This window comes from Bombina bombina, chromosome 6 (genome assembly GCF_027579735.1).
Source record: "Bombina bombina isolate aBomBom1 chromosome 6, aBomBom1.pri, whole genome shotgun sequence".
NCBI classification, from domain to species: domain Eukaryota; kingdom Metazoa; phylum Chordata; class Amphibia; order Anura; family Bombinatoridae; genus Bombina; species Bombina bombina.
The window spans coordinates 908,991,450-909,018,764 of NC_069504.1; the positions used below are offsets into that span (position 1 = coordinate 908,991,450).

The following is a 27,315-nucleotide window of genomic DNA, read 5'->3' on the forward strand; positions in this document are numbered from 1 at the left end:
GTATGAGGTATTAGTATCGCCCAGTAAAGCATATACAAATGTGCAAAGAATTATTCCAAAGTAGATATAGCACAAATGCAAGTAATATCTATAAAAAAAAATGTCACCCAGGACAAAGTCTCGAATTTCAGCGTCTTTAATAAAATTCTTACGCATTTCTAAGGTTATACAGATCACTACCTTCTTCGTATTTAAAATGATTTAAAATGAGGCCGCGGCCCGCCTCTATGCTAGCTCCTTTACTATTGGTCCTCATTATATCATGTGACCATGACGTGATGAGCGGGGAATCCCATTCGTCATTTTTCTACCACTTTTAAAGCACAAAAATATAAAAAATCAAAGTGTCTCAATTTCCCACTTTGAACCAAATGATAGAAATGATGATATTACACATTGTTCTAAAAGTCCCCATCTTGCGAGAGATTCCCCTGCAGGACTTGCAAGGAAGTGTGCATCTGGCATGTGCAGGCACAGTCATGTTATTTTCCTATTTAGTTTAAATAAGTTTACTTGGAGATCTCATGAGATGTAAGTGAAATCTCATGAGATCACAGCAAAAGCAATGCATGACTTCAGCACTGCTAATGGTGATTGGCTATTATGTTTTTTTTGGGGGGGTTTCAACTTGCAGCTTTACATCAAATGAAGTATAACTGTTCACAGAGCACTTACTCAGGTGAGCTGAAGAATTTTTGAGGTAAAATATCTTCCTTTTTTACATAGAGATGTTCATGTGATATTTTCATGTCAGCTTTTTACAGTTATGCTGCATCATATTCAAGTGACTTAGCATATGAGTATTATGTCCCTTTAAGGGGCTAATAATGTGTTTTACTGTGTATTTACTGTAAATATTTAACAGTCTAATGTTTTTCCCATACAGGACAATGGTATTTTTATTTTAAATACATATATATATATATATATATATCTGTATTTACCTATGCGTATATATCTATTCCTATAGGTATGTAAGTATAGATAATTTTTTTACATTATCATATATATATATATTTATTTATATTTAATAATAAAAATGTATATTTTTTCTATGTGAAGAACATAGGAATGTAAAATATGCGTAACGTGCTTTGGTTTTCGCTCTTTAGGCCTAACGTGGTATTGGGTTAACGCACATGAAAAATTAGTTGTATTATGGAGCATTATTGAAATATTAAATATAAAACAATTTAAAATATTAATAATTATTACAAATTATTATTGATACTGTAATATATATCTGTATATATAAATATATATATATTTATAAAGCGAAGAAGGTAGTAGTAAACCAGTGCTAAAAAGTAACAAAAAACGAAATCCAAAGTGTCATATAGTATTGGAGTTAACAACAAAGTTTCCAAATTCAAGTAAAATTAATGTCCATCTGACGAAAAACTGCTGAAAATAAGCCCTTTCGGGATTCCTTCTTACAGACTTTAACCTCAATACAATGAGCTAAATGCCGCACACTTCAAGGAGAGGCTTCACTTCTGCCGCTCTGTAATCTTGCTTCGGTCCTCCCTAGGTATGGTATATTTCCCTCCTCACGATATAAAGCCGAGGGGAATAAAAAAAGTTAAAAAAAGACTAGTGCAACACTGTATAAAAAGATGTTTTAATCTTAAAATCTCACTAAAGGGAAAAAATACTCACACTTTAAAACCTCAATCATGTATGAGGTATCAGTAGTGCCCATGACGTGATGAGTGGGGAATCCCATTCGTCATTTTTCTCCCACTTCTAAAGCACAAAAATATAAAAAATCAAAGTGTCTCAATTTCCCACTTTGAATCAAATGATAGAAACGATATTACACATTGTTCTAAAAGTCCCAATCTCACAAGAGATTCTCCCACATGAATACATGTATATTTAAAGCAATGTGTAGATACAGAGTATAATCTTGCTACATCCCTAATTGCACTGTGCCGGTATTCTCAATCTATCACGGATTTATCAAAAGGCATAATTTAACATGGGAAGTAAAAATTAAATACCCTAGTGACAGCCACAAGAATTACATAGTTACTAATTCCTAACAATTGAAATTATATGAGTCCCAATACTGTACAAGTATTACAAATACAAAACAATCATGCTTGTAAGTAAGCTCTTCTTGAATATGAATGTTCCACTTTGTGTAAATATACAATTCCACATAGGGGTATGTGTGTCCACATAGGGGTATGTGAGGAAATTCATAACCTTTTATTTGTCCTACCCCTGAACCCTAATCCTACGTGTGAGTAGACACCAAAACAGCTCATATTTAATCTAGTATGTGCATCTACGCACCTATCCATGTATATATAAAGACACAACTAACCCTATATATGTATTTGTTTCTATTCTCTGGTTACTTAGTTTTCTATCAAAAATGCAGCCAGGTGAATGTCTTTATTGAGTCCATATGGCATCATAATATGTAGGGTATGAATCCAGTACGTTTCCCTCCTTCTTAAACTCAACTCCCTATTGCCCCCACCTTTCTTTTATGGGTATATATTCCAATAAAGTTGCCCTTAGGTAGTTGATTTGATCTCCTTAGTGGATTTATTACCATTGAAATAATGTGTACAAGCAACAAAGTTTAGTCTGTCACACTTGAAAAAACCTATTGACATTTTCCCTAGCCAATTTTGATTGGTCTTCATTCTTAGTTGACTGGGTGCTAAGATGTTTTTAAGGTTTTTGTTTTTTGTATAAATGATTTTTGGTTCCTTTGAATCACATTTTTAAGCATTTCATCCTTTTTTAGGAAATGCCAATGTTTCTTCAGGATCATTCTGATTTCATTAGCCCACAAATTATATGTGGTAATTAAATCAACCGTATCTAATTTGTCATGTTTTGTTTTTTCTGTATACCACAATTTTTTCCTGTTTTAAGTAGCCTGCAGCTATCCAAATTTTTTGCTCGATTATATGCTCTCTCTAATTTTCCCACATTATAACACCTCCCAAGGAATTTGTCCTTTAATAGGCCTGCTTCCTTCTCAAAATCCTCCATTCTGGAACAATTCCACCGCATTCGTTGAAATTGTCCATATGTGATATTGTTGATCCATTGTGGATTATGGTTACTGGTTGCATGTAGGTAACCATTGCTATCAGTCTCCTTCTTGAATAGCTTAGTTTGAATGCTGTTATTTTCATGAAACTTGACTTTATCTAGGAATTCTATTTATTCCCTACTTCTATTTTCTGTAAATGATAGATTGAATTTGTTTGAATTCAAAGATCTTATAAAGTCATTCAACTTACTTTCTGGACCTTCCCAAATTAAAATTATGTCCTCTATGTATCTTCCCCATTTCTGAATGTACGTGAGGTATGGATTATTTTTCCAAATAACTTCCCACAAACCCATGTACAAATTAGCGAAGCTGGGTGCAAAGCGTGTCCCCATTGCTGTACCATGTAGTTGGAGGAAAAATTAATTCTCAAAGAGAAAATAGTTATTTTCTAGAGTAAACTTAATGGCCTCTAAGATAATTTTTTGGGTATTTTTATACAAATTGGTTAGATTTTTGAGACAAAAGTCAATTGCTGCTGTGCCTTTATTATGTAGAATGTTAGTATATAGGGCATTCACATCTAAAGTGACCAAAAAAGAATCAGGACTCCATTACACCCCTGTAAATTTCTCTGTTGTGTCTGATATGTCCCTTAAATAAGATCTGAGTTTAGGTACTAGTGGTTGCAAGAATGTGTCAATATATTCAGACAATTTAAATGTTAGCGAATTGATTCCAGACACAATTGGTCTGCCCGAAGGCCTCTCCCTATTATTATGAATCTTGGGGAGATGGTAGAATATTGCTGTTGTCGGAGTGTCATTTCTTAGAAAAGAAAGTTTCTCCTCATTAAGGACCATTGCTTTCCTTGCATCATCTAGTAAATGGTTGTATTCCCTCAAAAATTAGGTTGTCGGGTCCCCTCTTAATTTTTTATAGTTGGTCCCTTCATAAAGCAAATTATGGGCCTCCAATAGATAATCTGACCTATTTTGGATGAAAATACTGCCCCCCCCCCACACACTTATCGGCCTCACAAATCATTATATCTGTATCTTCCTCAAGAGCCTTTATGATCATTTTTTCTTCGTTCTGTACCATGTTTGTAAATACAGTAACAAGACTTCCATTGGAATGTACTGGAAAATAGGTTGAAGGAGGTTTAAGGGAGGTATGTAAATGAAATGCTACCTTTTCTGTTAACATTTCACTTTCATTCTCTAGATCTTTTAAAATCATTAAGGTATCCCAATCGTCTTCTTGTAAACCCTCTATACAATTTGTATTTTCTCTTTTACTATTCCTGGAGATCTATTCAAAATGTCTTTTAAGGGTCAACTTCCAGATGAACTTATTTAGATCCACTGAAAGTTGAAAGGGGTTAGGTCCCCTAGTGGGAGCAAAGGACATCCCTTACTCCAACATTTCTACTTCTTTAGGAGATAACACTTTATTAGAGGGATTAAAAACTTTTATTTTTACATCTTTGTTTCCCATGTTAGTGTCAATCTTTTCCTTTTTCTTTCTAAGTCTTCTACCTCCTCTACATCCTCTCTGGCCTTTTTGGCCTCTTATTCTCCATTGCGATTCAAATCTCGGGGTCTCCTGACTCCCCTGGTTTATTCTCTTCCCTATTCTGTTCTCCTTGGTTGTTTCCCTGGATCTCCCTAAAAAATGATGGTGGTTCATACCAGAATGTTGTTCCCTGATGGGATCACTCTGTTGTATTATTTGTTTCCTAGGATTTGGTGTATCTTTGAATTCATATCTCTGTTTAGTACTAAAGGATCTATTTCTCCATCCCTGGTTTCCCTTTTTTACCTGGATATTATCATTAAAATATTTTCTGTCATGTTTTTGAGTATCTACTCTTTGTCTAGTGTTTATTTGATCCCTTTTATTTTTATACTTGAAGTACAATATCATAGCGAAAGGTCTAAAATGAGAGAAAACATCTATAATAGATAATACAGAAGTGAAATTATTAACAGAGTTGGATTCTACTCTAGAAGAATGCTCAATAAAATTCATTAACATTCTGATTAAATTTAGAAACAAAATGGTTAGGACATTAGGAGAAGAGATCAAGTATATATGTGACAAATTAAATAATATTCGGGGGGCTGTCTACTATCAGGAACTTGACAGATAGAATAAAAACAAATTGGATACATTTGGTAATATATAGTGATGTCGCGAACTTAAAATTTTCTGTTCGCGAACGGCGGACTCGAACTTCCGCAACTGTTCGCGAACGGGCGAACCGCCATTGACTTCAATAGGCAGGCGAATTTTAAAACCCACAGGGACTCTTTCTGGCCACAATAGTGATGGAAAAGTTGTTTCAAGGGGACTAACACCTGGACTGTGGCATGTCGGAGGGGGATCCATGGCAAAACTCCCACGGAAAATTACATAGTTGATGCAGAGTCTGGTTTTAATCCATAAAGGGCATAAATCACCTAACATTCCTAAATTGTTTGGAATAACGTGCTTTAAAACATCAGGTATGATGTTGTATCGATCAGGTAGTGTAAGGGTTACGCCTGCTTCACAGTGACAGACCAAACTCCCCGTTTAACGCACCGCAAACAACCGCAAACAGTCCATTTGCACAACCATGAGATAGATTTGATAGATACATAGATTAGATAGATAGATCAATAGATGCAATATACATTTGATAGATACGATAGATAGATAGATTTGATAGATAAATAGATAGATTTGATAGATAGATAATTTCCCAGACAGAGAATTACAAGACGTGCGTCTGGGACCCATGGTAAGGTTCCCAGAGGCAGTTGCGGCGCCAGGGGACGTGTATATGGCATGGATTTTAGGAACCGGGAGATGGAAAAAGATGCTTGGTCAGTCCTCCTACTTCAAATTTGGGGCACTGCGTGTACAATCTACTGTGGCACCAGATGTGAGTAGTGGCACTAGTTGGCAAGTGGGCCTGGCACACACGCTGGCAGGCAGGCAGCTGCAATTAGATTACACTAGCAGACTGATGTTTCACAGTTAAAAAAGTTTTTTTTTTTAATTTACACTACTGTTACAACAGATATGAGTGGTGGCACTAGTTGGCAAGTGGGCCTGGCACACACGCTGGCAGGCAGGCAGGCAACTGCAATTAGATTACACTAGCAGACTGATGTTTCACAGTCAAAAAAGTTTTTTTTTTTTTTAATTTACACTACTGTTACAACAGATATGAGTGGTGGCACTAGTTGGCAAGTGGGCCTGGCACACACGCTGGCAGGCAGGCAACTGCTGTTAGATTACACTAGCAGACTGATGTTTCACAGTCAAAAAAGGTTTTTTGTTTTTTTTTTACACTACTGTTACAACAGATATGAGTGGTGGCACTAGTTGGCAAGTGGGCCTGGCACACACGCTGGCAGGCAGGCAACTGCTATTAGATTACACTAGCAGACTGATGTTTCACAGTCAAAAAAGTTTTTTTTTTTTAAATTTACACTACTGTTACAACAGATATGAGTGGTGGCACTGCAGGCAGGCAACTGCAATTAGATTACACTAGCAGACTGATGTTTCACAGTCAAAATTACACAGACAAAAAAAAAAAAAAAGACTGATGTTCTATCCCTAAAAAGGGCTTTTTCGGGTGTTGTCCTTACAGCAGAGATCAGATGAGTCCTTCAGGACTGTAGTGGACACTGAATACACTAGCCTAGCTATCAATTTCCCTATAAAATCAGCAGCAGCTACACTATCCCTCCTCTCACTAAGAATGCAGGATCAGAATGAATCTAAAATGGCTGCTGTCCAGGAGCTGGGAGGGTCTGGGAGGGAGTGTCTGCTGCTGATTGGCTGAACTGTGTCTGCAGACTGTGAGATACAGGGTCAAAGTTTACTCAATGATGACGAATAGGGGGCGGATCGAACATCGCATATGTTCGCCCGCCGCGGCGAACGCGAACTAGCTATGTTCGCCTGGAACTATTCGCCGGCGAACAATTCGCGACATCCCTAGTAATATAGTGAACAATAAATGTAATTCCTTTTTTAAAAGATTTCCCTGCCAAAAAAGATGAAATTAAAATGAATGGAGCAGGTGAAGTCTGGGTGGATACTCCAGATTTACCACTTTCTTAAAAGGGAAGCAAAGCTGACCAAGGAAGCTATAGACCATTAAGCCTGTCATCGATAGTGGAGAAGATACTGAAAGGGATTATAAGGGAGTATATTTATTCAAAACAAGATTATAAATTCAAATCAGCATGGCTATATGAGAATAGATCATGTCAAACTAATTTAATTACATTATATGATGAAGGAAGTAAGAAAATAGATAAAGGTGAATCAGTTCTGATTCTTGGATATTGCAAATGCTTTTGATACAGTGTCACATGAGAAATTATTGTACAAAATAAAGGGTCTGGGAATAACTGAAAATTTGAACTCATGGATAAATAACTATGAGCAACAAATTTTAGTAAATGGATTATACTCGAATTGGATAAAAGTAATAAGTGGGGTCCACCAAGGATCAGTACTGGCCCCGTTCTTTTTATTATTTTTTTATAAATTACTCTGAGGAAGGATTAAATAGCAACACCTCTATTTTTGCATGATACAAAGTAATGTGTAAGGGGGTCAGAGCGAGAAGTAATTAGGGGAAGGGGATTTACAAAAATTGGAAAATGGGCTGGTAAATAGCAAATGAGATTTAATACTGGTAAATGTAAGGTTTTACATTTTGTAAGCAAACATATGCAGGGTACCTAATCTTTAAATGGGACACAACTTAGTAAAACAGAGGAGGGAAAGGATTTTGGTGTTAAAGCTAACAATTAATGTGCAATGCAAGGTGGCAAAAGAGGCATATTTGCAAAGAAAGAAAGCATAACTCTGTCACTAAATAAATACCTGGTAACACCTCACCTTGAGTATGGAGTGCAGTCCTAGGGACTCATTTTAAAAAAATACATTACTGAATTAGGAAAGGCTCAGAGAAGGGCCACAAAACTGATAAAGGGAATTGAGGATATAAACTAGAGAGGTTAGTCAAATTAAGTCTGTTTACGCTAGAGCGCTTGAGAGGGGATATGATTAAAATCTATTAAAATATTACCAAGGTCCATATATTGTGGAAGCTCTGTTTATTCCAAGGCAGTTGTTTGTGACAAGAGGTCATACTTTAAGGGTAGACAAAAGGTGATTTAATCTTCAGCAACAAATCGGTTATTTCACTGTAAGGTCAAACTGTGGAACTCCTTGTCTAAAGTAGTAGTGAATAGATATGATTACTTGTGTTAGATAGGTTGGCTTTCTAAGCGTATTATTCAGTGAAAGTTCAATTGGCAGCTTTTTTTGTAAATCAGATAAGATTTGTATAGGTTGAACTCAATGGACTTTTGTTTTCTTTAAACCTCATCTACTTTGTTACTATGTAAAATTATTGAAACAAACATCAGTTCTCTTGATTTTTTTTCTTTTCTTTTTTTTTTTAGAAAAGTCTGCCTTGTTTCATGTTCTCAGCAGATTTTCAAGCAGGTAGTGATTGGTAAAAAGAAAAAAAGGATTAAATAAGAATAACCCCGTGCCTCCTGAGCACATAAATGCCAGAAATGTATAAGTTATTATTTAAACAGTATGGGCTAGATTACAAGTGGAGCGCTAAATTATCACTCGCCCTCAAATGGACAAATTTGAACGTTAAATAACCAGCCTTTGCAAGCCTTTACTAGCAATTAGCTATATCTCTGATTAATTTTCTAAAAGTGCTCAAAATTCTCTCAAAATAGAGGGCTTTATAGTTTTGTATTACTGGGCAGTATTTTGGGGGTAAAGTTAGCGGGTATGGGCTGTTAGAAAAAAAAATTACCCTGAAAGTTCCTTTATATTGCGTCCTATGGGAACTGTGTGTTCCCAGTAAATATATATGTATATGAATATATACAAATATATTTATGTGTTAATAAATGTATATACACATAATAACACATAAATATATATGTGTATATATATATATATATATATATATATATAAATAAAAGCATATACTGTACATATATATTTAAAAATGCTGCAATTGCTGCACTACTTACCCCTTTCATTGCACTTAGGTTCAGATACAATCTCTGATGGCTTTAGAACGAGGCTCCCATTGTAGTCTATGGAAGCGTTTTCTCGTGAGCGCAATGCTTTTTATCAATGCGAACATGAGCTCACGTTCGCATTGCGATCAACATGTAATACCAGCACACTTTAGCATGCGCTGGTATTACTCCGTGGAGAGCTAATATTGCTTGCGCAGGAAATCTGGCCCTATATATTTTATTAAAAGACCTGCATTAGGAGCTAGAGCTTGAGAGTGGGAAGAAGAGATATGATGAAGGTGATTGGGGTATAAGTAAAGAGATAGCAGGAAAATTGAGAAGAAAAATGGAGGCATAGCATAAGTGAAAAGAGATAAAGAAAATGGTATTGAAAAGGTGCAAAGTTAGTAGTAAATGGTATTTGTTGCCCACTGATTTCCTGGCTCTGATAATTCTGTCTCATTCTTCTTTTCATTCCGGGGCAGCAATAATATAAGCACCCCAGAGTGGCCAGAGAAATAGGGACATAGAGCTTGATGGCAAATATGAACAAGAAAGCTGATCTAGTCAGCTTATATCTCTATGTAAAGTTTAGACTTTAATGGTCATCAGTATAGCCAGGCATTCTCATTAAATGGACACAGAAGTGAAAATTATTCTTCCATGATTTTGATAGCGCATGTCAAATTCACTTACTTTGTTTTCTTGATTTATTTTGTTGAAAAGGTAGACTCAGCAATGCACTACTTGGAGCTAGCTGGTGATTAGTGGCTACACATACTTGACTCATGCCATTGGCTCACCTGATGTGTTTAACTAGCTCCCAGTTGTATATTGATGCTATAGTGCTGACTTTAACTATGTGTTTAACCCCTTTGCAAAGGCTAAACACATAATTATATTGCAAGAACTAGTGCAATAATAAAATGTTCTAACATAATGGAGCATTTTCTTTTTGCACTTATATCCCTTTAATTTGCCTAAACAAAGGGTATTCTACGGGAAAAATGTATTAAGCCCCGAAAAAATGCGCCTTAAAAGTTGTGATTATGTCCGTGGCCATTTGCAATGTGTGAATCCTAAAATGTCACCAGTATTTATCAAAATTCTAGAAACATTTTTCAGGCAAAAGATTTTTGCAATCTCAATGGCTAATCTAGTTTTCTTGCAAAAATATCTTTTCATTTTATCTATCAATCTTAGTCCATTAGCATATCTTTTTATCCTATTATAATAGAATAAATTAATCACCTGGTTGTTTGTAAGAATGTTATTTCTTATATATTATTAAAATTATTTTTATTTTGCCTCTTTGGCGCTCTTTCATCGAGGAAGCTTGCCCATTTATTGTCGCTTATCTTTGTTCTTTTGAGTACACTTTTTTTCAATTGCACTTTGATAACAATCTATTGATTTGTAAATATATTTCTATACTTATTTATTAAATAGTTTTTAATAGTTTTTATTTATATAAATCCTCCTTCTTTCAGGAGCCAGATCTGCTTTAGGTCCTGCGACTTCTTGTGGGCAATTTCTAATGCTAGGAATTGCCATTACGGCAAGAAAATTTTTCAATTTCACTTCGGACAAACAACAATACAGTTCTTTTCTCTTTCACCACAAATTGGCGAGATTAAAAACAGTGAATATTACATGCGCCACTTTTCATAAATATATGAGAACTGTGAATGAATATGGGCATTTTAAATTGCTAATAAAGATTAATACAAGAATTAGGCATTTTCAGACAATTATATTAAAGACTTGCAAATGAACATGAGCCAACTTTTTCACATATATAAAAAGTTGCTATTGGTGCATAACCCTTTATAAATATGAGGGGGGGTGGTGGCAAAAGTGAGAATCTTCTTATTCTCACTTAGATAAATTTTGCTCTTTTTAAAAACAAACCCTATCGAAGAAATAGGGAAAAAAAGAATGTTCTTTTAGCACAAGAATTAAATAAATACACATTAAAATGTTACTTTTACTTATAATTCTTTAAAATGACAGCTTCAATACTAATATACAAATGAGCTATTGTAGCGTGCCAGAATTGACATTAAAAACACCGCTCCATTGAAGAAACTTGTTACACTTTATACAATGTTGCTGAACTCAGCATCTGTCCAGAGGAGTAGTGTGATGGGTGGTATAGGCTAACACTACTTTATTAAAGGGACACTGAACCCACATTTTTTGTTTCATGATTCAGATAGAGCATGCAATTTTAAGCAACTTTCTAATTTACTCCTATTATCAAATTTTCTTCATTCTCTTGGTATCTTTATTTGAAATGCAAGAATGTAAGTTTAGATGCCGGCCCATTTTTGGTGAACAACCTGGGTTGTTCTTGATGATTGGTGGATAAATTCATCCACCATTGAACAAGTGCTTTCCAGGGATCTCAACCAAACAAATAGCTTAGATGCCTTCTTTTTCAAATAAAGATAGCAAGAGAACAAAGAAAAATTGATGATAGGAGTAAATTAGAAAGTTGCTTAAAATTACTTACTCTATCTGAATCACTAAAGCAAAAATTTGGGTTCAGTGTCCCTTTAAGGAAAAACTTCTAATTGGGATCAATGCCCTTTATCCCCTATATTGGGGTAGAGTAATCGTTCCGTAAGAATTATATCATTTAACATTTCTACAATGCTTCTAACTCTGCACTTGGGATTGGCTGAGCAAGTGTATATAACCACTATCCACACACAGAGTAATAGTACCCGTTTTTTGTTATAAAACTTAATATATCTAGTTGACTTATAGAAGGGGGCTAGTGCCCTGGCCGCTTATGTTTACCCAGTTACCTACGATTAATAAGTTTGATATTGAGGGTTTTATTCAGTTTTTTAACTTATGAATCTTTTCTTCTCACCATGTACTTCTTATCTATGAGTATCATTTAGAGCTATACCCTATTTACTCTTCTCTTAGTTTGTAAAGGTGAAGTCCCTCAGTCTGATTTATAAAGCACCCCTACAGGCTTGCTACCCAAACTTGTACATATATACCTATCTAACCACTGTACTGAGATATCATGGCTGCCGTTAATGCTGCCTATCAACCATACATAGATGTTTAGTGTTAATAATTATCAGACTTGCAACTGATATTACATCTATAGTTGTGAATGAATGTTGATTATTTTAGATGCCTACAATTTGTTGCTACATGCCTTGCAAAATTTATAGCTAACCCTATTGCACATAGTATATATAAAAAACTACTGTTTTGCCACCTCTGATGCCATGATCACTTGCTGATTACTCATAGTCCCCCAAGTAACAGTTATTATCCTTGCATAGATATAAGGATCACCCAGATTTCAATTGTTTCACTCCATAGTTAGCATAAAGGGCATTTAATATATCATTTAACCAGGTTGAGGAGAACGAGTGTGCAACTATTGGGAATAACTTACTTATACACATAAGAGTGGTGTCTGTTGTCTGGGCATAGGGCCCGTGCCTGGATGGCAGTGCATAACTGCTGCTAGCTTGTGGAACAGCCGTATTCCCTACGCTCACTATAATGCCCTTCTTAACATATGTTAGCCCTTGGCCTATGATGTGTTCTGAAGTCTCCCTCATGTTACTTCAGGGACAATACTCCCTGTAGATAACGGGGTATCTATTAAACCTGGCCTACCAATCTATATACTTACTATGACTGGTCCTACTTGCTAATGTCGGATAGAAAAGGAATCCTTATCCCTGATTTTGCTCATTTAAATTTAACTCCTCCTTTCCCATTACATTTCTTAACATGCTCTGTTGCATAATTCTAAGTATAGCTATTTCACTACTAGCATGTATAACGTATCACATTTCTTTATATGGTATTTGCATCGCTTATTATGGCGTGTTTACTCTCTTCCTGTTCATATTTTATATAACGAAGATAGTACTAAGGTACATCTTATTCTGTTTTAATGCTCCTTAACGGTGAGATAATTCTGAAAATATGTAAAACGCCACCTCCCCTCCCCCCTCCCCCCCATATTAATGTATCCCCTTCTCTAGGGGAACTAACAAGGCGGTTTGTCTCTTCTATACCGCATTTGAATCATAGCTCTTAATTGCTCCCTAAATACCTAACCCTTCATAGCATAATAGGTATGCGTTCATATGCCCTGTCTAGATCAGCAGGACTGATCGCTAACATGTGTCACCTACGCATGCTATTTTAACACAGCTGTTAGTTAAATTTATGGGGGTGTTCCAATGCTTCATTATAAATCCATTTATTAGTAAGGGAGCTCGACATTATATTATCCTAGAAAACAAAAAATGAGGTTTTCCATTTGGGGTCCATGAGCGGCCCTCTCCAATACTATATAATGTGAGAAAGTAATTGTCTTTCAACTATTTGGTTCTCCTATTTGTCATATGTTTGCAGCTCACTTTGTAATACTCCTCTGTTTTTTCTTTTTATTGTATATTGGCAATTACCAAATGTTTATTTTGACAAAAACCTCAATAAAAATTATTTAAAAAAAAAAAAAAAGAGAGTGCCCCTGACGCGGTCGCGTTTAACTATACGCTTCCTCAGAGCATTCTTTTTTTCCCTATTTCTTAGATAGGGTTTGTTTTTGAATACATTAATTGCTATATGCTCAAAGCACACTCTTGACAGTTTACCTCTCCCAAATAACCTTAAACGAGGTCAGTCAGTCAGGGGATAATTCTCCCCTTATTTATGCATTATAGGATCTGTTTCAGTTTGTTATAAATTTTGCTCTATGTATATGGGTTACTATTGTATTTTACAAATTATTTCTGAAACAGTTGACAACAAATAAATATGGGCACATATTAACAAGTCATGAACTATTTAGGAAGCAAAACTTCTTAGACAGAAATTATTGCATACATAATAGAGTGCTATTCATCTGTAGGAATATTATATTCACAGGTGAATAATATCCTTTTTTTTTTTTTAACAATGGTGTGTGCTGGTTTGTAATAATCCAGTAGACTATCGCTTTGACATAAAATTTATTTTATGTCTGTTAAAATTGAACAAAAGGACAGACACTGATAAGTTGAACTATGCGCATAAAGAATAAAAGATTATGTCTACTGGAAATGTATACGCCTCTCATACAGATGGACTTTATGAAATAAATAATTTTTTTATACTTATTCTAATCGCTTATCTAAACCCTCTGGCTTTAGCTTCACAGCTGATATGAAAAGCTTTTAATTAAATATTTCAACAAAAAGAAATGAGAGAACATATTGGTTTTAATTATAGCATATGCTTTTATTTTGAATTTAAAGGTTTCACATTTATATTATTTAAAAGTACCTCTTAAAGAGATTAATTTTTTTTTATAGTATTTGATTGTTGAGCATTCATTTTATTCAGATGTAAAGACTTGTTTTTACTTTGTAACAATCCTCATTACAGCAATTATCATTAAGGTTTTCTATTAATTTTGTCAAACCTTTATCCTTTTATACTGTATACTGAAAATTATATTTAATGCAATACAAATTAAATGTTTTTATAAACTTCTTAGCTTTCCTATCACAAGTAAACAGCAGCATTGACAAAGTGATAAGTAGTCAGCTGCCAAATTGTCTCTGTCTTTTGTTCACAACAATTTTTGAAGTTTCTGTGCTGCCTACTTGCAGAAATATTTTCATCCGGCATTGATGCACCAAGGACCTTATTAATTAAATACACAATTGTATAAAAATGAACATAGGGACAACTGAGAAGAACATATATTCAACATTAGCCAATGGACATCACTAAAAATCTTTCAAGATTAAGTTTATAAAGGGACACAAAACCCATTTTTTTCTTTCATGATTCAGGTAGAGCAGGGGTCAGAAATCTTGACCTCCCAGATGGTTTGGAACTACATTTCCCATGATGCTCAGACAGCCTAAGGAGTGTCTTAGCATCATGGGATATGTAGTTCCAAAACATCTGGGGGCTCAAGATTGCAGACCCCTAAGGTAGAGCAAACAGTTTAAAACAACTTTCCAGATAATTTCTGATATCTAATTTGCTTTCTTCTCTTGGTATCCTTTATTTAAAACCATATCTAGGTAGGCTTAGAAGCAGTAATACACTACTGGTGCTAGCTAGGTGCTGATTTGTGGCTATGCACATATGCCTCTTGTCATTGGCTCACCAGAAGTATTCAGTTACCCCTCCTAGTAGTGAATTGCTGCTCCATCAAGAGATTGAAGCACATTTGGTAATATAATTAAATTAGATAACAATCAGCCTCTCATTTTAACTCGTAGACATTGCATGTTGTTGGGTGATGTTTGGCTTCTTTTTTTTTTTTTTTTTTTACTAAAAGCCATGTGACCATTTGGGTTACTTAAAGAAGCACTGAACCCAAATTTTTTCTTTTGTGATTCAGATAGAGCATGCAATTTTAAGCAATTTTCTAATTTAATCCTATTATCAAATTTTCTTAATTCTCTTGGTATCTTTATTTGCAACTCTAACAGAGACACCCACAGAAAACACAAAGACATACGCACACACCCTCACAGAGACATCCACAGAAAACACAGACATACATGCATAAATACACACACCCAACCTTAACAGAGACATCCACAGAAAACACACAAAGACATACACACCCACCCTCACAGAGGCATCCAGAGAAAATACACAAAGACATACACACACACCCTCACAGAGACACCCATATAAAAAGCACAAAGACATATGCACACACCCTCACAGACATCCACAGAAAATGCACAAAGACATACACACCCACCCTCACAGAGAGACCCACAGAAAAAAATACATACACACTCATAGAGACACAAACAAAATCACAAAAACATAAACCCAGACACCAGCAGAAACAACAGAATCCCCTAAATCAACAGTGTGTGACATGCAGAAATTAAGAGATCACTTTTTATAGAATCATATTTGTAAATGTGCAAACAAAAAAATTCTGTGAATTCAAAATTGTACAATAATGATCTGGGTAGATGGCTAGATAAAAAAAAATACTTTTGAAAGGTTGACATATGTTTGGGGTTTTTCCCCAACCAAGAGCACCACTTCAAATATGGTGTACAAATGTTCCCATCTGTCAGCTGTACTTATGGATTTTGAAATTGCTGTACTCTATTTGCTCTTGGTGGAACCATAAGCTGTGGTACTCCGTCTCAAACCATTAGATCTGGTTAAATGCAGGATTTAGGCTTGTTTGTATGTATTTCAAAATTAAGTCAGCTGTAGTGTAAACTGAGCAGTGTTAAGTTAACCTGTCTCATTTCAAACACTGAGCAATCTTAGTCTGAGAGTATAACATGTTATGCAGATGTAAAAATCTTAGATAGAATGCCTCTTTGCATCTGGAAAGTCCTTGCATAAAGGGGCAGTAAACTGGAATGTAATTAAAATATATATATTAATAAAAAAAAACTCATATCTGCCAAAAGGGAACCTACCATTTGTGCATTGAGGAGGAAACATTTCTGCATGGCTTTAAATATAGAATTTCTACAGCATTGTCAAATAATCATAAATACACTGCTGCATATTGCTAAAAAAAAATGTGTATTTATGGACCCCTGGCCCCACCATACAACTACTACCACACTGAAGTTACAATCCAAAATTGCACAAAGAAATAAAAAAACATTTACTAAGTAAGTCCTACCTCCTATGCAAATGAAAGTGATCTGCCGTCTGTCTCACACTGTGCATAGTATTTAGTGCACACTCAGAAATCCTCTCAAATGCTAATGCTTTACTCAAAAAGAAATTTAGACCAAAAAACTGCACTTCCCAGAAAAAAACTAAATTCCACTTATGGTCTTAGAGGAATCTAGTAGTATCTAATTAACCCAAATGGGAATATGGTCAAAGAGAAATAAGTATAACGGGGTCCTAGTAGTATCTAATTAACCCAAATGAGAATATGGTCAAAGAGAAATAAGTATAACGGGGTGTAGATATATTAGCCAATATAATGACTCTGTACTTAGGCTTTAACAAAGACAACAACAGACAATTTGGACCCAACCTTATACAATATAAAATAAAGGAATAGCAAGTTATATACTAGTCTGTATAACACTTGTCATATAGTTGGATTTATCATACTGCAATATAAATGCCTATACAGATTAAAAACAACAATACAGTTAAAAAAGGAGAACGAGATAACAAGGGGTTAAAATACTTCCCAAGTTCAGTGTAGCGAGTGGGTGCAGCTCCAGAGTGAGATACAGGGCTGTGTTCCTGATCATGAGAAGAGCTAGAAGACAAAAGAAGATACAGAGCACATCCCACTCTAAGTGTAACACCGTTTTAATGGAACAGAAATCAAAGTGTATAAATCATACGTACAAGATGAACAAAGTTAAAAAGCACTATCACCAGGTTCGAGTCCTTTACTCCTGATGCTTGTAGGTGTGTTCTCCGTCACCCCGTCGGCTATGTCCTCTGGAGAGCTTCCGGAAAGCCGTAAGGGGACTCGCCGTGTCGGGGGATACTCTATAATCAGCACCAGAGTTACAGTGTCCCGGATGTGGTGGTAGCGCGGCCTCAACGCGTTTCCTCAGGCTGCGACCTGACTTTATCACAAGGAAATATAGAACTGTATGATTGTGTATCCTTTTTAAAAAGACCCGGGTCAGGCACGCCTCCTGGGGAGATGATTTCATTGGCTGTAAGTTCGTCAATGGCCTGAAAGCGAGACTGCACAATCGTATAACACCGGTCTGTGTCTTTTTTGTAGTATCCACTGAATCAAATACATGTATAACATACATTAAGAATATTCATTCATAGAGTCAATTACAATTTAAAATAAATAACAAATAAAAAGCTTACCCATTTGATTAAAAATTATAAATAATGACCATTTGGATAAACTGAAGCAAACATTTTTTATAGTCTATTTGGTATTAGATTTACGAAATTTGACAAAGAATTCTTTGATATTAATCTCTCATTTACCTATCCATATTATAATGTTATAACATCCGTAAAATATGCTCATTACCAAGGTGTAGTTATAATGAGAGCTGACAGTATACAATTAATACAAAAGATGTAAATTTAAAATTAAATAAATAAATTAAGTTGGATGAATTCTTATATATACCAATATGAAATACTTGATAATAAATATTATTTGATGACTGAATAATTAATAAATATTAATTATTAATTAATGACTGAATATAAAATACTGGTTAAAAAATTCATACTAAAATGGGAACAATCTAGATATAAAATTTAAAAAATCTAAAAAATTGTATGTTTGTCTATTTAAAAGTTTTATTTATATATAAAGAAATATGTAAAACTATAAGTATAAGAAAGATGGCTCTTTGTCAAATTTCATAAATCTAATACCAAATAGACTGTAAAAATGTTTGCTTCAGTTTATCCAAATGGTCATTATTTATAAATTTTAATCAAATGGGTAAGCTTTTTATTTGTTATTTATTTTAAATTGTAATTGACTCTATGAATGAATATTCTTAATGTATGTTATACATGTATTTGATTCAGTGGATACTACAAAAAAGACACAGACCAGTGTTATACGATTGTGCAGCCTCGCTTTCAGGCCATTGACAAACTTACAGCCAATAAAATCATCTCCCCAGGAGGTGCGCCTGACCCGGGTCTTTTTAAAAAGGATACACAATCATACAGTTCTATATTTCCTTGTGATAAAGTCAGGTCGCAGCCTGAGGAAACGCGTTGAGGTTGCGCTACCACCACATCCGGGACAATGTAACTCTGGTGCTGATTATAGAGTATCCCCCGACACGTCGAGTCCCCTTACAGCTTTCCGGAAGCTCTCCAGAGGACATAGCCGACGGGGTGATGGAGAACACACCCACAAGCATCAGGAGTAAAGGACTCGAACTTGGTGATAGTGCTTTTTAACTTTGTTCATCTTGTACGTGTGATTTATACATTTTGATTTTTGTTCCATTAAAACGGTGTTACACTTAGAGTGGGATGCGCTAATGCTTTACTCCTTGTAATAACATTTCCCACGCTCAATAGCACTCTGCTGCAGTACCCTCTGGTGTCTGCCAAAATTAAAAAAAATTAAATAAAAATATATATTTTTAAATATGTTGTTGTTGCCTCATGGCGCCCCCTGGCCCATTGGGCCCCTGACAGGAGTCACCCCTGTCACCCCCTGATGGCGGCCCTGCTCAGCGCAGCATGCAGAAGTCATAAAGATTCAATAAATTGTAATGCCTGGGTCAAAGAATGAAATGACACCCCCAACTCCATACACCACAGTCTAAACCTAACATAGTAACCAGGTGTCCATTTATCAAGCTCCGTACGGAGCTTGATGCCCCGTGTTTCCTGAAGGCTCGCCGGAAACCAAAGTTATGAAGCACCGGTCTAAAGACCACAGCAACATAGCCTGTCCCCCTGCTATAAGGAGGCGGATAGAAAACAACCCGATCGAATATGATCAGGTTGATCGACACCCCCTGCTAGTGGCTGATTGGCCGCAAATCTGCAGGGGGTGGTATTGCACCAGCAGTTCACAAGAACTGCTGGTGCAATGATAAATGCCAACAGCGTTTGCTGTCGGCATTTATCACTATGCAGCAGACATGATACGCTACATTGTATCATGTTCACTTGCACTTTAGTAAATTGACCCCACCAGTCTTAAAGGTTAAAGTTCAGCAGAACATTTAAATTTCACACAAGAACATGCTGAGACCCAATTGATGGAACCTAAGGGGCCGATTTAACAACGGACGAATGGCCCCCTAAGCACCCTAATTCCTTGCGAGCCTTCAGGCTCGCCGGAAACAGGAGTTAAGAAGCAGTAGTCTTAAGACCCCTGCCTCTTAAAGGGACAGTCTAGGCCAAAATAAACTTTCATGATTCAGATAGAGCATGTAATTTTAAACAATGTTCCAATTTACTTTTATCACCAATTTTGCTTTGTTCTCTTGGTATTCTTAGTTGAAAGCTTAACCTAGGAGGTTCATATGCTAATTTCTTAGACCTTGAAGCCCACCTCTTTCAGATTGCATTTTAACAGTTTTTCACCACTAGAGGGTGTTAGTTCACGTATTTCATATAGATAACACTGTGCTCGTGCACAAGAAGTTATCTGGGAGCAGGCACTGATTGGCTAGACTGCAAGTCTGTCAAAAGAACTGAAAAAATGGGCAGTTTGCAGAGGCTTAGATACAAGATAATCACAGAGGTTAAAAGTATATTATTATAAATGTGTTAGTTATGCAAAACTGGGAAATGGGTAATAAAGGGATTATCTATCTTTTAAAACAATAAAAATTCTGGTGTAGACTGTCCCTTTAACTCATATGCCTCCTCTGAGGCTGCGGTCTGCAATCCTCACTATTGTGTATGATCGGTTTGATTGACACCCCTGCTAGCAGTCAATTGCACGCAAATCTGCAGGGGGGGGGGGCATTGAACAAGCAGTTCACCAGAACTGCTTGTGCAATGTTAAATGCCGACAGTGTATGCTGTCTGTATTCAGCGATGTCTGGTGGACATGATACGCTACAGTGGATCTTGTTCGCCAGACATTGATAAATCGGCCCCTGAATGAGAATAATTTTTCTTAAATGTGCATTGCAGCACATTAGTCATCATGATATTGAATCAGTTGGCATCTGTTTTATTCTTGTATTGGCCTAGTACGAACTAAAAACCTACACCCTCACCTTCCAAAAAAATGAGAATGAGAAAGCCTATATCCTACAAGATGTTCTGCTTGTTAACTATGGAAAATATGTGTGTTTGTAATAGATTACAATGGTAAAGAAGCCAAACCTCCCTGTGTTGAATATGATGAGTTGGAAATAGGCTACTGAGAGAGGATTTACCCCATTTATGTGACAGATCAGTCACGTCACTCCCTAAGCTTTTTAGTAACAGATAGAAAGCATTGAATTAGCCCCCTTTTGCCTCAGTAACATACAGAGATAAAAGATTTGACTGTTGTAGCAGCCTGTGACACAGATAGAATGATGATTTATTACTATTTATGGTAGAAACACGGGCCATTGACTTTACTCTATTGGCTGTCCGAAAACAGAAGTGTGATCCTATAAGAATTGAGAAAAGTGAGATAAAAGACTACACTGTATAAGGGGGGATATTGATTTTCATATAATTGTATATCTAATTGCCCATTATAGTGAAAATAATCCAGACCCTTATTTATTAGAGCATGTCATTTTAACACTGTTGACACAACAAATGTATGTGTTTAACCCTCACAAAGGGTTCCAACACACAGGTGAAGTTACATTTGGGATGCGCAGAGAATGCTGGTCCCGAGCAGAATCTGACACTGAGCTGTGCGACTATCGCGGCTGATTGGATCATTGGCAATTTCCACTCAGCACCAGCAGCTCTCTGCAGCTCATGAACAGTATTTTACCTATGTGTCTAAACACATACATTTGCAGGATTAATAGTGATAAAATGACATAATATATCATCTTTTTTCACTATAAAGGCCCTTAATGTTGGCACTGTTAATAATAATAAGTACTTTCATGCTTTTGAATTAACATATTATTTTAATTAAAATTTTCTCCATAATTATGAAGATCATAGAATATTGTATACAAACATTAAACAAGATGGATTGTATTGCTTTGCTGCATCATGCATTGTACACCATAATTAGACTAATGATCACTTAAGATTAAGCTTATTTCTATTATGTTCTTGTTTTAGAATATTCCTACATTCAAATGTGTCCCTTGATGCTGCATATGTGTTTAAATTCTTAATGTTTATTGGTTATGCTAATGTTATCTGATGTTTAACTTACAGGAGCTGTTTATCCTTCTGCAATGCCTTCAGAAACAATTTTCAAAATTACATTCTGGCTAGGATATTTCAACAGCTGCATCAACCCAGTAATCTATCCATGCTCCAGCCCGGAATTCAGGAAAGCCTTCCAAAACATTCTACATGCCCGATGTTCACATAGAAGACAGGCAGCCAGCAAATACCCATCTGGTTTCTTATTAAATAGCCCAGTTCCCCGGGGTGCAGACGAACAGAAACATGTGGTTAGAATTCCAGTTGGCTCAGGAGAATCTTTCTACAGGATCTCCAATTCAGATGGAGTTTGTGAATGGAAATATTTTTCTCCTTTACCCAGTCCATCATCTCCATATGGGACAGCTAAAGACTTCTCTAAGTGTAGAACTGCCACAGTGAATAGTAAATCTTTGCTACGGAACTGCTGTTGCATAAGCCCACAACAGGCACCCAGGTGTCATAATGTGCCAACAATTAAGATACATACAATTTCAGTGAGTGAAAATGGGGATGCTGTTTGAGCACTGGAGATGCTGAACTGTCTTCAGTAAAAATTTGTACTCTCAGTTGTATGGGATGAATCAGGGTTGCAAGTAAAAACAAGTGCCATATTTGTATTCTTAAAGAATGTGCAATTCCACTGGTTTGATTCCAGCATAAGCCATTTACATTCCATTTTGGATAATTATTCCTTCTTTACCTCCACTTTGTATTTTATTAACAGAAAACAGATTTAATATCTGGACAACGCTGCTAAATTCTGATTTCAGATGTGGCTGCATGATAGCCTTGGAGTTCCTTAAAAACTAGATGTTATATAAATAAAAAAACATCAGGAATTGATGAGTGCTATAGAAAATGTTAATTTGGTTGATGCAGTATACAGTACTCTGCAAACTATCACATTACCATTTGCTTTGACATTGTAATAAAAATATGAACTCTACAGCATCTGAAAAGCATTCAGGCTTGCAGGAGATCTTACGCCATACAGAATGACCGCGTATATAGACTTTGACCTCAGCTTGTTGCTTAACTGTAAAAATGCATAGGGTGCCATTTGTCATATTTATGAAATAAGGAAATGCTGAAAAATCTAAAATAATATGTTGATTGGAATTATTGAATAGTCAGAATGTTGATATGGTTACCAAGAAAATGAGAATATATTGCATGCTTTGGAACTCTTGTGCCAAAATTGTTATCTATGGAATAAAATACAACCTTTATTTTGATATCTATACATCACTCTTAACAGCCCACATTTTGGCAGTTTAGGTGATTTCATTTGACTTTTTATACATATAAGTGAAGTATCTTGTCTATGCACAGGCTTTAATTTATTTATATTCTGGGTCAGAAACTTTTCTCAGTGTTAAACATTGGAAGTTATTTATAAGGTTGACATAATACCTCCATATTTCTACTACAAATAAATCTCACTATACATGGTAGGATCTTGTTATGGTTGTTATTTTACTGGCCTCCATAAAAATAACTGAAAATAAATATTCACAAATTTCTTGCTTTATTCTGCTTTACTCAGGTGCTTTCTTTCCTGTTTCAGATCTTTTGTAAAGAGTGACGTTGTTTCTAAACATGTGAATTTGGAGGTTTCAGATGCTCACAGCTCTATTCTGAGCTAAATTTCCTCTTGTGAAAGAATGCACGTCTAGTTGTTTCATGTTAAAAAATATTGCATCGCACAATTCTCTGTCTAGATGTTATATTAATGCCAGTGGCTAATTTTCAGAAATAGAGATATATTTTTAAAGGATTTATAGTGCAATAAAGTGAACTTCTTCTTTACTTTCATGTTCAAGTGTATGAATATACAAATACTAGTGCCATATTACAGATAAGTAGATATAGGAAAAATGTACTTAGGTAAGAAACAGATAAACGTTAATTGTATTCAAAGCATCTGCAGAATTTGTTCTCTCAGTTGTATGGGATTAATGAGGGTTGCAAGTAAAAACAAGTGCCATATTTGTGTTCTTAAAGAATGTGCAATTCCACTGGTTTCATTCCAGCATAAGCCATTTACATTCCATTTTGGATAATTATTACTTCTTTACCTCCACTTTGTCTTTTTTTTTTTTAACAGAAAACAGATTTAATATCTTAACAATGTTGCTACATTCTGATGTTAGATGTGGCTGTATGAAAGCCTTGGAGCTCCTTAAAAACTAGATGTGCTATATAAATAAAAACACATCAGGAATTGATGAGTGCTATAGAAAATGTTAATTTGGTTGATGCAGTATTAAGTACGCTGCAAACTATCACAGGACCATTTGCTTTGACATTGTAATACAATATGAACTCTACAGCATCTGAAAAGCATTCAGGCTTACAGGAGATCTTACGCCATACAGAATGACCGCGTATATAGACTTTGACCTCAGCTTGTTGCTTAACTGTAAAAATGAATAGAGCGCCATTTGTCATCTTTATGAAATAATGAAATGCTAGAAAATCTTAAATAATATGTTGATTGGAATCATTGAATAGTCAGAATGTTGATATGGTTACCAAGAAAATGAGAATATATTGCATGCTTTGGAACTCTTGTGCCAAAATTGGTATCTATGGAATAAAACACAACCTTTATTTTGATTTTTATAAATCACTCTAAACAGTACAATTTTTTTTTTATTTATTTTTTATTCTGCTGGGCCCATACTCAGAAGCAGTTGGCTTTGCTCTCACAGGGTTAGATACCTGTTAGATTCCCTGTGGAAAAGGAATGGTGTGTGGGTAAAGCAGGAGTAAGAAGGCTGTATACACTCTCTCTGACCACGGGTAATGGTGACCTCTCTAACCTACCTCTGGTAGTGATGATATCTAACCCCTGGTGATAATACTAGCATGCCTTCAGTTTTATACAATGAGCAGTGCTAATACCAGGGTAACGAACAGTGGCAGCTGCAGACTGCCAGCTAATGTCCTTGCCAACCCCAGGACCCCATACAATGAATTACAGATACACATATATGATGTAGTGTGTGTGTCTATCTGTATCCATAACTGTGTGTGTGTATCTGTATGTATACGTTTATGCTATGTAGTGTGTGTGTGTCTGCATGTATAAATGTAAGCTATTTAGTGTCTGTATGTGTATCTGCATGTATAAGTGTGCATCTGCATGTATAAGTGTATGCTATGTAGTGTGTGTGTGTCTGCATGTATAAGTGTATACTATGTAGTGTCTGTGTATCTGCATGTATAAGTGTATGCTGCATGTATAAGTGTATGCTATGTAGTATGTGTGTATCTGCATGTGTAAGTGTATGCTATGTAGTGTGTATGTATCTGCATGTATAAGTGTATGCTATGTAGTGTGTGTGTATCTGCATGTATAAGTGTATGCTGCATGTATAAGTGTATGCTATGTAGTGTGTGTGTGTCTGCATGTATAAGTGTATACTATGTAATGTCTGTGTATCTGCATGTATAAGTGTATGCTGCATGTATAAGTGTATGCATGTAATGTGCGTGTGTGTGTATGTATCTGCCTGTATAAGTGTATGCTATGTAGTGTGTGTGTGTATCTTCATGTGTAAGTGTATGCTATGTAGTGTGTGTATATGCATGTATAAGTGTATACTATGTAGTGTGTGTGTATCTGCATGTATAAGTGTATGCTATGTAGTATGTGTGTATCTGCATGTGTAAGTGTATGCTATGTAGTGTGCTACTGTGCATTTTTGCTGACTTTAAAGGCCAGAATTTAGAATATTAATGGGGAATGCAGAGAGCAGTTTTAAAGAATTTATTATTAAATGTCCAATTAAGATAAAAATATTTAGCAATGTCTTTGCAAAGGGTAATTAAATACATAGCTCACATAGCCATACCAGTGGTTTGAGCTTGTGTTTGATTTGCTACCTAAGTGTATTAAAATCTATGACTTTATTTAGAATTTTATTTATATTACTTTGGTCTTATGATTTTTTTAAGCCCCGCCCACCACATTCCAATTTTTTTTGCTGTGTGTGTGTGTGGGGGTGGGGGGGGGTGTCCCTCTTTTGAATTTTGAAATGTTGGGAGGTATGCATTCAAGGGGAGAAATTCACTGTCCCTCTCTCTCTCTCTTATCCCACAATGAAATTATTTAGGGCTCGGTCTAATAAAGAAAACTGCAGTTCTGTATAAGTGTGTTATCCATGCATATATAAGACAAAGCTATCTTTAGCTTTTTAGCATTGGAGAAAAAAACAATAATCATGCATAAAAAGCAAAAGTTAATATGCATGTTATGCTATGGTAAGTAGACAAACGTGTCGTATGCGTGCAAATGCAGTAATCAACTGAATACGGTGAAAAACAGGCACTCCAGGACAAAGTCCGTCAGGTATAAACTCTACTTTTTGGTTAGCATCAGGTATAGTATAGTGGTTGCGTAAAGTATGTAGTCAGCTGTGGTCAAACTTTATACGGCAAAGGGGGTGGAGCCGGCCGTAGACTAGCATAGCCGCACTAGTATGAAGCTCCGGAAGCTGACTCCTTAAGAGATAACTTATAGCTGCCTGGGGAGCAGAACCCACATCATATGGGCGTCATCGGAATCTGCTGACCACCCTTACACCTTGGATCAGGTTGAAAAGCCTCTTTGGAACCGTTTACTTCACCTATGTGAGCCAGTCTCCATTCCGGCATGAACTGCACAACATCAATAAATGCCCAGCCTCGTCAGCTTACCGCCTCTTACTTCGACCGGAGACAATTCACAAACTAAAAGAGACCTAAAGGACAAGAAACCCACCTATCAACTGCTGACCAAGCTGATTATTTACAGGAGATACCTGCAAACGATCATGTGAGTCTTAAGTAAAATTTACACCACTGCCTGAGGCCTAGCCATGACCATGCTACATTCAATGCCCTGAAAAATAAGAACTAAGTTTCTGCCACCATAACATACCTAATGGGCAACTTCAGGACAACCCACACAAGGGTACATTATATAAACTTGAAATGAGCATGACACTCAGATAACATAAATATACTGCTGATCACATCAGCAGCTATATACAAACCCTCAAAAGCTGTAAACATAAAACATGGCCACATGAATATTCATAGCACATAACAGAGCTTTATAAAATTCTATCACATCTACTTCCAGCCTGCTTGACAGAGCATACGTCTAACACTAGCCTGCTAGGCCTAATAGTAATAAAGCTGGCAGAATTCACCGAATAACCTCATTCACAACAAATATGGCAACCAGAAGACAACCAAAATCAGATAAGAATCTGAAACCTACAATCACTTCAAGCGCCAAGTTGAACTCTTATTTCAAAACTGTAGACACCTCAGCTGCCTCCTCGCCGGCTTCCCCAGATTCTGATGCTGGTGAGGAGAGAGAGGAACTAGGCATTGCACAACATGATGATCAATCCT

The 27,315-nt window shown here is 36.0% G+C and overlaps 1 protein-coding gene across 1 annotated transcript in view; it reads left to right on the forward strand.

Annotated features, from left to right (window-relative positions):
* The window catches only part of ADRA1A (adrenoceptor alpha 1A), a 115,435-nt gene extending 91,998 nt beyond the window's left edge, over positions 1–23,437 (forward strand). Inside the window, exon 2 of the mRNA XM_053716164.1 lies at positions 21,913–23,437. Coding sequence (XP_053572139.1) covers positions 21,913–22,427 — 515 coding nt within the window. The 3' untranslated portion in view covers positions 22,428–23,437. The remainder of the gene's footprint in view (positions 1–21,912) is intronic.
* Positions 23,438–27,315: the final 3,878 nt, after the last annotated feature.